Source organism: Polychytrium aggregatum, assembly GCF_025602895.1.
Source record: "Polychytrium aggregatum strain JEL109 chromosome Unknown BJ171scaffold_7, whole genome shotgun sequence".
NCBI lineage: Eukaryota > Fungi > Chytridiomycota > Chytridiomycetes > Polychytriales > Polychytrium > Polychytrium aggregatum.
The window spans coordinates 462,989-476,528 of record NW_026516209.1 but is presented as its reverse complement, the minus strand read 5'-3'; the positions used below and the strand labels follow the sequence as shown (position 1 = coordinate 476,528).

The following is a 13,540-nucleotide window of genomic DNA, read 5'->3' as shown; positions in this document are numbered from 1 at the left end:
ACGTTAGCAGCAACGTCCGTTTCCCAGCCACTCTCTGCACTACAGCCGCAGCGATGACATGCGGCCCTCAGCTGTTGCTGTCTCTCAACCATCACCACTCACACGAATTGGTGCCATCGCACCACATCCATCCACATCCATCGCATGAGCACGGCCATGTCATGAACATCACACCCACCCTCTATCCAGTATTTTCTTTCTCTTTCTCTCCCTCGCTCTCTCCCTCTCCCTCTCTCTCTCTCTCTTTATTTCTTTCTTTCATTCTCCAACTCTTGCTGCCATGTTCTCACGGCAGCGACCACTCGACCTCCGCCTGACTGGCCATCGCCGAAAGGCTAGAGAGGGGAAAAGAGGAGGGGCAACCTCCTATGGCTCTGATCCGTGTCTCCAATGCGCCCTCGCCAGCTCGCGCCGAGGCTGTTTGCACCCCCCCCCAGGACAGGATTGCTTCTACTTGTACATACTACCTAATGATGTTGAGGTCGCAGCTCCCATCTGATTTCGAAGCCCTGAATACACCATGCCTACAATGTGCTTGCAGCATGCTCTCTCGTGGAGGTCGATTCCCCATGCTCGGCTGGGTGGCTTTGCGGCCGCCACTGCCGTGACTCGTCGTCGAGTTGCAGTCCTCGATCACCATCCCTCATGGCGCTTCCCGTGGTGGTTGGACGAATCCACCCCGCAACCACACTGGACAGACGGACAGACCGGCTCCACGCCCGGCCAAATGTCCAGACCCAGGAACCACTCGGTCGCCAACGGACGGCATCCAGGGTGCCTTGGCCTGGAATACACCCGTCGCAGATCACCCGCTGTGTGTCAAGGCGGGGCACAGCGCCGGTGGAGGAAAAAAACGCTTGGCCCCTGCCCTGTGGATCGCGTCCCCTCGACGCCAAAGAGTCCGGACCGTCCGACTCGGGACCAGCGCGCCGCCGTCCATCCACAGAGCGTGCTGGCGCTCTCGCCTGCTCGATCGGCTGCTGCCAGTGCGCCTCTTGTTTGTGGGCGATACCACTGCCCTTGGCCTCGCCAGCGTTTTTTTCCTTTGTGGCTCTGTTTGGAGGCAGGGCCGGCCCTGCTGGCCGAGACAGCCCCTGTGCCGACGGCCCTCTCGCCGCCCGGCTGGGCCATGCGAGTTTGCCGCTGCGAGAGCGGCCTGCTGCGGCCGTTGCGACGCACTCTGACGCCCGCATGACCCAGAAGAACCAGTCGCCAGTCTGGGCCTCGCCGGACTCCCAAATCGGCCCGTCGATTCGGACCCGCGGCGCTGGCCCCCCCTCTCTGTGGCAGCCGCTCACTGGCGATTCTCGACGCCGGCGCCCTTCCACAGACGCGCTCGCTGCTCGCACTCGCCATTACATTTGCGCAAAAACCTTTTTTTCTCTCTGTTTCTGTCGGCGATGTGGGTGCGGCCCTGTGCAAGGTTCCCGGGCCAGCGCTGATTGGGCGGCTGTGGTCCCCAAGGCCGCGGATGTCTCCCACTGCCACGGCTGGCTCGCTGGCGGCCTCGCCACCGGCTCCATAGACAAGGGAGGCCACTGTTAAGCAGACGATGCCTCAAGAATAGCGCTGTTGCTGTTGCTGCGCACACATCGGTGCAGCAACAGCCCGAGGCAGGTCCCTGTCCGAGGGACAACAGCGGTGGAGGAATCGACTATTCTGGCAGCCTCGCTTCTGGCGGCCTCATTTGGCTGTGATTTGCGGCATTGGAGTGCCACTTCTCGAGAGTACCAGTGGAGCTGTCGGGCTGTTGGCGAGCTGTATCCGGCTGCGATGGCGCCTGCTGGCAAGCACAAACCCGTGCACTCTGCACAGTTGGCTCAAGCAGACCCAGCCACACGCCCTTCACCGCAGCGTACAGCCAGCCCATCATTGTTACTCCAGTGCCCGCAAACAAGCCGTGTCCACCCACAAGGGCCGCTGCCCAGACACAACCACTGCCGCTTTATAAATTCGCGGCCTGTCTCCCGCCTCGGTCGAAATCCTGCCATCGCCGATCGGCTCGCCTTCCCACCAACGCTGCTCGTCTTTCCCTCCACGCCTCTCCCTCTCGAGTGTCGTCCAGTGCCGCTCGGACTCTGCCGGTACCGGATATCTCTCTTGCCGATCCCGCTCTGATCGTGCCCCGCAAAGCACCTCTCTCATCCCCCGGATGTCTCGAGGTCGTTCAGACCCAAGAATGGCGTCCTCGAACCCAACGCCGCGTGCCGGAAGCCGGCCATCTCAACCCCGCATCACCCTGAACGATGTCGTCATCGAAAATCCCGCCGACACCGATCGCTGGTCTGCGTCCCTCGAAAACGAGATGGACCAAATCTCCACCCGCCATATCCCGCCTCCCCTCAAGCCCCAGCCCTCGGGCAACAAACGGCGGTCCATCTTCGGTCCCGACAATGGCGGCCGGCGCCAATCCATGTTTGGCCAGGACTACGGCAACAGGCGACAGTCCATCTTCGGCCAGGACTACGGCAGCAAGCGGCAGTCCATCTTTGCTCAAGACTTTGGCAACAAGCGGCAGTCCGTCTTCCAGCCGGGCTCGCGCAGGAGCAGGCGCATCTCCACCTTCAATCCGCGCGAACTGCCGCCCTTCCTGGACGAAAATGCCTGTCTCGGCATCAAGGTCCAGAGCACTTTGCACGACGTCCGCAGCATGCTGGACCTACTGCTGGACCTGCCGAAGCCTGTGATTGTCTCGACCGACTCGGAACGCGAGTCGCTGAGCCACTCGGTCCTGCGAAGCTTTGTCGAGTTTGTGGACTTCTCGTCCTTTGGCTGGTCGCCCAATACCCGGGTTGGCATTGTTCTGCCTGATGGGCCCGAGCTCGGTGTTTGCCTGGTCACGGTCATGGCCTACTGCACCTCGGTCCCGATCAACTACCACATGACGGATGACGAAATCTGCACCGAGCTCTCCCGCCTCGGTGCCAAATCAGTCATCATGCCCGAGACCCGAGTTAACGTAAGCTGTAGTTGCTGCTGCACCGCGTTGGGTGTCTGGGCCCTCCCGCCGCTCTCCGTTCGCTCTGTTCCATGAATCCTGCTATCGCCACCGCCTCCCACGCTGCTATCGTTGTTCCAATCAGCTCCTGGCTTGTGGCGATTTTATTGGCTGGCCTTTCACCCTCTCCTTTTCCTCGGGACTCCTCTCCGTCTGGTGTGCGGGTTATCTGCTTTGCGGGGACCCGCTCCTGTCGAGGTGTGCCTCGACAGAGCTGCGAAGGACGGGCGGGTGATTTTAATGCCTGGGAGTGGTGGGGGGGGAAGTTTGCTGTTGGCCGCACAAGGCGCGGGACCTGTCCTCGCCACCTTCCTGCTCTCGGCTGCGCGCGTTTCCACCTCCGTTGACCGTTGTACTCTTGCCACCGCTTTACAGACTGGCTTTGTCAACTCGCTCGAGTGGCATGGCATCAACGTCGTCGTCCTGACGCCCAACAGCAAAACGTGTGGCCTCTTTGATCTCCAAGCCTATGGATCCGATGGCGCATCGCAGGTATGCATCGCACCCCCGGCTCGTTGTATTTCGGCAGCGTATTCCTGCTCACCTTGTCCAGGCGGCTTTGGCGTTCTGTCATCCACAACGGCCTTCTGTGCCCCCTCCCTTGCGTGTATCCCTCGCGGCTGCTATTCTCATCGCCTCTGGCTGATCCTGGTCTGTGCAGGGCGGCTCTCTCGCAACCTCAAATGCAAACAAGCGCAAGTCTGCTCTCCGTGCCTCGAGCCGTGTGTCCATGTCCTGGCACCGCCGCCAGGCCCTCAACCAAATGGGCGACTACGGCATGGTCCTCGCCACCTCCGGAACCAGCGGCAACAAAAAGACCGTCCCATATACGCTCGAGACCCTCATCATCGGCGCTCTGTGTGTCGCTCAGTCGTGGGCACTGGTGGTAAGCGTCGTGCGGCTGACTAAGTCTCTGTCAGGCTCCTCTTGCTTGTGGAAGCCCACCGTGTCCACCTGCCCTGGCCCTCGCAGCTCATCTCATCTCATCCCATCCCATCTCGATTCTTGCCTTATCAGGAATCCGACGTCAACCTGAACATGATGCCGCTGTACCACGTTGGCGGTATCCTGCGCAACCTTCTGGCTCCTGTCTTCAGCGGTGGTTCAGTCATCCTGACCAAGGGCTTTGATCCCTCTGTCTTCTGGGACATCATCCAGCATCCCGAGAACGACTGCAAGCCGACCTGGTACTACGCCGTCCCAACCATGCACCACGCAATTCTTCAGGAAGGCCGCTCGCGGGGTATCGACTATCCCGTCGGCATCCGTATGATCGCCAATGCCGGTGGCGGACTGCTCCCGTCCCTGGCGGTTGAGCTTCGCGAGTTCTTTGTTGGCGCTACCGTTCTGCCGTCGTATGGCATGACCGAGTGCATGCCCATTGCTACCCCGCCACAGGGCTATGCCCTTGAGCGCCCCGGCACTTCCGGCGTCTCTGTTGGCCCCGAGATCGCCATCATGGACGACAGCCACAACAAGCTGCCTCCCAAAGCCATCGGTCACATCATGGTCCGCGGCCCGCCCGTCTTCCAGGGATATGAGAACGATGCCAATGCCAATGCCAGCTCCTTCACTGCCGACGGTTTCTTCAATACCGGCGATATGGGCTACCTCGACGAAGACGGCTATCTCTACGTCACCGGCCGCTCCAAGGAAGTCATCAACCGTGGCGGTGAAATCATCTCGCCCGTCGAGGTCGAGGACGCTGTGATCAAGCACGAAAAGGTGCTCGAGACCATCGCCTTCTCGGTCCCGCACGATGTTCTCCAGGAAACCATTGGCGTGGTTATTGTCTCGACCGATCCCGAGTGCCGCGTGGATCTCCCCCAGCTCCAAAAGTAAGTCGCCGCTTAGTGTCCTCGCTCTGGCACAGCACTGAATTCTCGACTGCTCGCGCATCGCTCCCGCCGGAACGGAGCTGTACTGAACGGGGCTGTACTGACCCTGACCCTGCACATCTGCGCCAGCTTTGTGTCCAAGACCCTGCATCCCTCCAAGTGGCCTCAGCTGATTGTTTACATGAACGAGCTCCCAAAGAACCAGAACAACAAGCCCCTCCGCATCAACCTGGCAAACCGTTTCGGAATCGCCGAGATCAACGACAAGATGGGACCCAAGCAGCGCCTCTACGATGCCCCTGTCTGTCCCCCTCGCACCGCTGGCATCAAGACCCCGATCGAGGCCCATCCCGTCGTCTGCTCGTCCGATCGCGCTGTCGAGACCCTGCTCAAGGTCGACGGCGTTATCGAAGTTGCTTGCATTGCCAACTCGCGTGACGACTTGGTCATGTTTGTGTGCCAGGACACCTCCAAGTCCCCTCTTTCCTCCGAGGAGATCAAGGAGCACCTCTTTGGATGTATCCATGACTATGACGTCCCCAAGCAGATCATCCACTTGCCCAAGCTTAAGAAGATGGCCGACGGCAAGACCGTTGATGTCGACGCCCTCCACGCCGAGCTCGACAAGCAAGGCGTGGATATGGAGATGGCTACCCCGGAGGAGCGCTCAGTGTACAACATCTTCCTGACCGTTCTGGAGCTCGAAAAGATCAACACCTTGGACGCCGACTTTTTCGAGCTCGGCGGCGGCTCCCTCAAGGCCGGGCGCGTTGTCGGTCTCATTCGGTAGGCTTGACATGCACCTGAGCAGCAGATAGGCCGCCCTTTTGTTTTGTATGCCCTGGCACCGTATTGGTATTGGAAATCATCTCGCTCCCTTGCAATCTATCCCATCAGCACATGGTCGTGTACGACGCACCCATCGACAGTCGCACTGACAACGAGCCGCCTTTTCCTTCCTTCTACACAGCAAAGAATACGATATCAGTCTCCCTGCGATGACCCTGTTCGAGCATCGCACCATCCGCGCACTTGCTGCTCTGATCAGCGAGCGTGCCACCACTGCAATGAGCGTCGACTCGACTGACCCGCTCATTCGTACCAAAACCACCAAGAAGCAAACAGCCAATGAGGCAGACGAGCTCCGCGTCAAATCCGAGTCGTCCACGTGCTTTGTGGCCCTCTTCGTGCAGATCTTGCCCATCGCCTTCTTCCGCCCGCTGTACACGGCGGCGCTGTGGCTGACGTTCCTGCACATCCTGATCCTTACCGACACGGTCCGTCGCGACGCTCTCCATATCGAGACCGCGCCGCTGGTCCGTGTGATCCAGTTGTTGATTGCCATCACCATTTCCCACACGGTCCTCTGGATTGTCATGCCCACCCTCGGCATCCTCTTCAAGTGGATTGTCATTGGCCGATACAAGGCTGGAAGGTAAAGCGCACTCACTGGTTGACGTCCTTGACTTTGAGAGTGTCTCTGCTGGCGCCATCGCCTATTTAGCTGTTGGACTCTATCTGATGCTCATAGCCCATAGTTCATAGCTCATAGTTCATAGCTCAGTGGCAATCGTGCTTACCGACATTGTTTTTGCATTCGCGCAGCTACCCCCTGTGGGGCTCGTACTATCTGCGCTGGTGGATTGTCGATCAGGTGCTGCGCATCTGTGGCCGCGGCTGCTTCGGCACCAGCTCGATGACCCTGGTTCTCTATGCGCGCCTGATGGGAGCCAAGGTCGGCAAGGATGTTGCTTTGGACACCTCGACCAACATTGGCGAGTTTGATCTCATCGATATCGGCGATGGCGCCAGCTTTGACACGGCGCGTATCCGCCCGTTCTTCATGGAGACGGGCAGAATGGTCCTCAAGAAAATCACCATTGGTAAGCAGCTTTTTGTTTGGTTGCCTGTGGGTCTTGGTTGCATCTGTCGAGTGTGAGTGTCTACGCACGCTCGGTTGCCACGTTACGTCCGTACGTACGGCTGGTGTGGGTTGGCGCGTGGCGTGGGCTGGTCGGCGACTGCCCCTGTCGGAGTCACTTACATGTCCCTGCTCCCGTCGACCACAGGTGAACACAGTGTTCTGAACATCAAGTCTGTTGTGGCGGCCGGCCACACCGTCCCGCCCTTCACTGTGTTCCCTCCCCTGAGCTCTTCGTACGAGATGCAGGACGCCAGCCCGCACTTCCAGACCCTCTGCCGTACTCGCCACCGCGATCTCAATGTCATCTACAAGATCATCTTTGGATGGCCCCTGCTCTTCATTATCAATCTGCTCTCGATGTTCCCGTGGATGTGCATCATCTACCTGCTTGCCTACGAGAACTTCTTCACAGCCGAAGTCAACCTGGACCTGTTTGGCCAGATGATCGACTACTTCTCGCACCCGGCTCGTATCGGCTTCCACTACTGGGCTTTGGTGATCCGCGATACCCTGTGCCCTTTCCTCCACCTCGGCATCTGTATCGCGGTCAAGTGGATCCTCGTCGGCCGCTTCAAGAATGGCGGCGTCAGCAACTCCCAGTTCAACCTCTTCCGCCACTGGCTCATGAAGAAGCTCTTCCAGGATGGCTCGCTCTGTGGCGTCTATGCGCTCATCGGCCGCCACTACGAGGCCACCAGCACGATCTACCGCGCCCTCGGCGCCAAGATCGGCAAGCGCATCTACTGGCCCGGAACGCCGCTGTTTTTCTACGAGTTTGATCTCCTCGAGGTCCAGGACGATGTGGTCTTTGGATCGCGCACCCACGTGCTTTGCTCAGACTCGGTGCGCTCGACCGAGATCAAGATCGAGGCTGGCTCGATGATCGCCGATCGCTGCGTGCTCCTCCCTGGCACCATGGTCGGCCGCGGGTGCGTCATGGGCTCTGGCGCGCTGTCGCAGCGGGATACCGAGTATCCTCCAGCATCCGTCTGGATCGGCTCGCGCGGCGGCAAGCCCATTCTCTGGGACGCCGGCGATCCCAAGCGCAAGCACATCACCGATACGACCACGCCCTTCGGAAAGGCTTTCTACAACAGGGATGCCGAGTTCCGCGTCATCCCCATGTGGGCCTGCATTCTGTACAACATTGCGTTTGAAGCAATCCGGACTGTCTACTGGACCACGCCGCTCATCATCGCGATGATCTCTGCCGACCGCTTCTTTCTCATGCGGAACCTGGCCGATACAACCACACAAGTCATCGCTCACGTCATCATCGTGTTTGTTTGCGCCGGTGCCTTCTCGATCTTTGCCTTCCTGGCCATGGCCTTTGAGGTCAGTGTCAAGTGGACTCTCTTTGGCCGCCGCAAGCCCGGACGATACGACTGGGACAAGTCGTCGTACTGCCAGCGCTGGCAGATCCTGATTGCTGCGCACTCGCTTCGTGGCGACCTGCTCGAGTACATCCGCGGCTCCTGGTACATTGTGCACTACTTCCGGTCCCTGGGCTGTCGCATCGGCAAGCGCGTCTGTCTCTACCCCACCGGCGGCGACCCGATGATGACCGAGCCCGACCTGGTCAAGATCGGCGACGACGTTGCTATTGACGTCGCTAGTGTGGTCTGCCACATCAACAGCCGCGGCCAGTTTTCGCTGAATCCCTTGGTTATTGGCAATGGATCCGTCCTCCGCGCCGAATCGCGCCTGCTCTCGGGCGCCGAGATGGAGCCTGACTCGACTCTGCTTGAGCACACTCTCGTTGTCAGTGGCGAGCTCGTGGAAGGCGGCAGCACCTGGCAGGGCTGGCCCGGCACCGTCGTCGAGCTCGAATCGATCAGCGCCTACCCGCCAAGCAATGCCTCCCAGACTGGCTCTGCCCAGAGCGACATCACCCTCGTCTCGGAAAACAACTCTGGCTCCGCAGCCAGCCGCACCCAGACGCTTTGGCGCCGCCCTCGTCCCGTCCAGCGCGACAATGTCCGCAAGACCAACTTTGCTTGGGGCGAATTCAGCGTTGTGCACCGCACCCTCGGCCGTCTGTCCTCTGCCAACACCCTCAGACGCCGCAAGACGGCCGAGGGAGAGAAGAAGGGACGAGCAACCTCACCGCTCGTGCCTCGCACCACCACCAAGAAGAAGACCGATCCTCGACTGGCGATCGACATCTCGCAGCCCATGCCTGTGCCGGTCCAGTACTACCAGCCTCCTGTCAAGCGCGTCGATCCCAACATCCCGCTGTAATGAGCAGGATCGGTCAGTCGTTGCTCCCATCTCCCCCAAGTATCGACTCTTTCCTTTTTCTCTCTCCGTTCTTTCGCACCGACTTGGTCTTTTCGTTGTTTCTCTTGTCCCTCTATCTCTCTCTATCCACCTCTTGGTCCTTGACATGGCTTTGATCCGTATGTATCCTTGATCGGCTCACAGCATGTCCGTCCCTGGCTCTTTTGGCCTTTTTTTCTCCCTCTCGTCTTCCTGCGCACCCAGCCTGTCCTCCGACTCTGCGATCCCAAAGACCGGATGCGTGGAACCTGCTCGGCTTCGTACCAACCAATTCCATCGATTCCCTACTCTTCCTTGGTTCTCTCTTCGTTGCTTGGCACTCCCTTCTTTGGCACGCACTGCACGTTCATCCAGCAACCATCTATCCATCTATCTATCTATCCATCCATCACCCACCACCACTTTCATCACCCAGTTTTACCTTCACGCGCAAATGGAGTAATCACGCCTATTCTATAGACCGCTTCGCTTTGCTGACCGTCGCCAGCTCTTTGAAATGGCTCGCCAAATGCGACGGATCCAAACCTCTTGTTCCCATAGACAAATACAGCATCTTGACCAAAAGCGAGTGCCGTCCAGTCCCAGTGATGGCAACGGTGATGGCAACGGTGATGGTGTGCGGCTGTCGAGTGATGGTTGTGAAGGATTCATGTTGAAAGCAGGGACTGAGTGAGGTGGCAGTCGATACTGATCCAGCGGGAGGTTGGTTCATTCTATTCAAGCTGTATTTTGACAAACGAGAGCAAGCAAGAGAGCAAGCAAGAGAGCAAGCAAGAGAGCAAGCAAGAGGAAAAACAACCAAAACTCAGACAACTCGTATGCAGCATGAATCGCTCCTCCGCGCCAGACCGGCAGAGCGAGGACCATGTTCGATGCGTGAATGAGGAAGTGGATGCGAGATGGGTGGCAGAGCCGACTCGTTCGTATATGCGAATCCCGAGGTCGGCTGGGCCGCTCGAGGACTGCATGGGCGACACCGCCTCGAGCAGATTTGTCCGGCTCAGTCCTGCGACCACGGCTCAGGGCTGGGCTTGGTTGAGGAGCTCCAGCACGGTCTGCAGCCGCGACTCAAGCACACCCACCCGCCGGTCAAACCGGCGCACCATCTCGGCCACCTTCCAGAGCACGGCCGTGTTGATGGTGATCAGAAGCACGAGGAAGAGCAGCAGGAAGGCCAGGAGCAAAATGACCGCTTGAGGCCCGAGGGCATCGAGGGTATCCGGAAGCAGCTGATCGAGCCAGCTGGGCTCTTCGTCCAAGACCTTCGATCGCTGTCGGCGCAGCGTACCCAGGGTCGAGGACGATGCAGCTTGCTTGAGCTGGGGCAGCGAGCCTGTTTCGTCCTGAATGGCTGCTCCGTGGCGTGAGTGCGAGTGCTTGTGCTGGTGCTGATGTTGGTGCTGGTACTGATGTGGTCTGGCCAGCTCTCCGTCCGAGTGCACCAACTGGTTGTGATGGCTGGACTGGAACTGGGTGGCTTGTTCCAGAAGCATCAGATCGAGGTCGGCGTAATGTCCGCGCCAACCGTCGGCGGTACTCTTCTCGATCGTGCCTTTGAGCATCGAGGACTTGTAAAACTCGCAGCGGCCGGTCACTACCAGACGGGTGCGTTTGGGTGTCTGGAACGTTAGGCAGATCCGAAGATGGTTTCGGAAGCAGTTGCCTGCCGGCACGTTGGGCGTCTCGGTAATCTGGTGGACACAGACATAGTGGTGCGGACGGATGGCCAGGATCTTGAAGCTGTTGGTGCACTGTGTGGTTTTGGGACCTGAGCATGTCCAAGGACCCGTCAGAGTGCCAATCAAGCGTCGCATGATACCAATTGCAGAAGCTTCAAGCTGCCGACCACAGGCGATAATGCGCACTGGCCGTTGTATTTGGCCAAATCCATCGCTCGCTATGCCCATCTTGACACTGAATGTAGAGTCGCGGCCCTAGCACAAACGCTTACCAATGGGCAGACCCAGTGGAATCACATAGTTGAGTCTGTGGCTATCGCCCACTTGCAGGCTGTCAGGCGAGGGCTCAAAGTTACCGCCGCCAATGTTGGGACCGGCCTCAGTCGGTGCTTGTGCCCCGTTGGGACCCCAGGGTGAAACTTGGACATCTGGACAAAATCCCGCTCAGAGATTAGATTTGCTGGGCGGCCTCAAGTGCGCCCCGCTGTACAGGCCTACCCACCGGTAAAGTTGCGCTTTTCGAGCAAATTCAAAACGAAGCTGTTTCCTTGGGCCTTGGGAGGGAAGGTCAGCAGGAGGGCAAAGATGCGATCGAAAGGAATATCGTAGACCTTGTCGAGGACATCGACGATGCCTCTTTGCGCATCGCAAGGGCATTGAACGGGGGCGGCAGGAAGATTTGCCGGTGGTGTGCTGGGTTCCTCAACCGGCACCGATGCGGGCTCCTCGACAGAGAGAGCCGAGACTGCTTCGCTGCTGATGTTTGCGATGCGCACGCTGCTGCTGGAGGCTGGCGGCGCCAGGTAGACCCGGTCGAGCTCGGATTGGCTGCGATCTAGATCGCTGGTGGTACCGTTCCGGGGCTTTCGTCGCTTGATCCCTAGCGAGGACTTCCACTGCTTTCCGGTTCGGGCTCCACTTTCGTCTTCACTTCCGGTTTCCCACTGAGACGAGAGATAGCCACTGTTTGGCTTGACAGCCTTGGATTTGGCTTTCTTGGCCAGCTGTACCTGCTGCGCCTGCTCCTCCCGCTCGACCCGCTTCCTGATAAAGCAGGCCTCACAGACGCCAACGCCATTGCAGACGCAGACCAGAGCAGACATGTCGGGGTACTTGCGGAGGGCGCTCGTCGTCTGTGCAGCCACGACAGCGGCAACGTAAGTCCCGGGGGGGGTGCGTTACAGAGACACCAAGGCCATGGGAAGCACAAACCCTCAGTGCCAAGCAGAGCAACAGAGCAGAATGGATCAAGGACAGTGCTTACCGGAACATGCACGTCCCACAGTCTCGACAGAATGTCAAAAACCTCATCGCGGGCGAGGAAACTAGCAAAAAAGTACTTCAATCACAAGCGGCGTCAGCGGCCAGGCAGCTTCATTCGTGTCTGATGTCCTCAGTTGCCACCCTCCAATTTAACTCAGCACGATCATACTTGGGTTGATTCGGTTTCGATCAGAATCGAGTTTGGAAAGGCATAGGCGATTGTTTTCTTCTCCATGTGGACGATTTCGTCAAAATTGATGGTGACGCTGAGCTGGATATTCGCGAGATGTTGTGTCAGGAAGCGTTGAAATGCACTCACAGCGAGTCTCTGTCAGAGATGGGCACGGTGGTGCTCTCTCGGGTTGGGACGGGTAGCTTACATTGGTCCAGCCCTTGAAGCTGATGCAGTGCTGCGATATCCAAAGACGGCCCTGGATCAGCACGTCCTTGTGAATGGCGCACGAATAGTCTGGGCGACATCGATGCCGTGGACACACGATGCCCAACCACGTACAAGAGCGGAAGAGAGAGCAGAGTATGAGTTCTGGATGAGATCATCATCGAAGTGCTTTTCATCCAAAGTGGCCGGAGCTGATGGGCTGACCGATGGCACAGCCAACCAACAACCAGCGACGAGCGACGAGCTCGGGAAGCGCTGCTGGAGAATGGTCTTGGTGATCTATCCAGAGGCTGAATCGACAGGCCATCTAGATGGACAGCTCACAAGAGAGACTGCCAGCAGACCAACCCACGGGTTGGCATATGCGCTAACCGAGAGCCCTGCGCCCGGACGGACTTACGGTTGAGAAGCGAGAAGGTCAGATCGATAGCAGGGAACGCAGTATGGAATTCGATATTCTCCTTGAGAGGGGCAAGAGGCAGACCGGTGGCCTCGTCAAGCTTGACAATCTCCTCCACCACAACCGTCGAGTCGCTCAGGGCGACTGGGTAGCTGACCCCGACCAAGCTGGCGGACGCAGGAAGGGGCTCTCGCGGAGCTTCCCTGACTGCCTCGCGCTTGGTCGAGGGCGAGCGGCTGAGGAAGCGCCTGGTCGAGCTCTCGGAGGTGCTTCCGAGCCTGTTGCTATCGACAGAGGAGGCGTCAGTGCTCTTCTGCAGCGATTGTACGGAGACGAGGGAGGACGAGTCCCGGGCGGGGTCGCCGGACACTGATGAGGTCGAGAGGGTCACGGCCGAAGCGGCAGCCGAGTCGATGAGGCCCTCGCGGCGGGCGGGGTCGGAAGCATCATAGAGCTGGTCAGTGGAGGGCATGACTGGAGGGACGGCAGAGGCTGGCAACGAACAAGCGCTCTGGCCGGGGAGAATGTTGTTGCTGGATCAAGCGAGCAGATGGGAGAAGCAGGAACAGGAATAGGCCAGAGCAGGAACAGGAGCAGGCCGAGGTGGTTCGCAGGGCCTTGTCCCCCACCGCCGCGCACCGCGGACCAAAAATAGCAGCTGTGCGCGGCCAGGCCATGTCTCGCCGCCTCGGCCCGCCAGCACCATCACCGCCGAGCCGGCCCTGGGGATCTTTGCAGCCGGGGTCCTCCGTCGACGT

At 59.1% G+C, this 13,540-nt stretch overlaps 2 protein-coding genes across 2 annotated transcripts; one reads left to right on the top strand and one right to left on the bottom strand.

The window, feature by feature from the left end:
* Positions 1-1,993: 1,993 nt before the first annotated feature.
* BJ171DRAFT_596561 (uncharacterized protein) lies at positions 1,994-9,001 on the top strand (the record flags this gene model as incomplete). Its single annotated transcript, XM_053114687.1, has 8 exons — positions 1,994-2,959; positions 3,374-3,490; positions 3,660-3,884; positions 4,016-4,836; positions 4,966-5,622; positions 5,807-6,271; positions 6,442-6,719; positions 6,906-9,001. The coding sequence occupies exons 1-8, from the start codon at positions 2,153-2,155 to the stop codon at positions 8,999-9,001; spliced, it is 5,466 nt and encodes a 1,821-aa protein (XP_052969623.1). The 5' UTR covers positions 1,994-2,152.
* A 1,058-nt stretch (positions 9,002-10,059) lies between these two features.
* On the bottom strand, positions 10,060-13,254 carry BJ171DRAFT_578656 (uncharacterized protein; the record flags this gene model as incomplete). The annotated part of the gene is made up of 7 exons (XM_053113906.1): positions 10,060-10,808; positions 10,992-11,147; positions 11,222-11,852; positions 11,984-12,058; positions 12,152-12,253; positions 12,363-12,451; positions 12,783-13,254. The coding sequence occupies 7 exons, from the start codon at positions 13,252-13,254 to the stop codon at positions 10,060-10,062; spliced, it is 2,274 nt and encodes a 757-aa protein (XP_052969622.1).
* Positions 13,255-13,540: the final 286 nt, after the last annotated feature.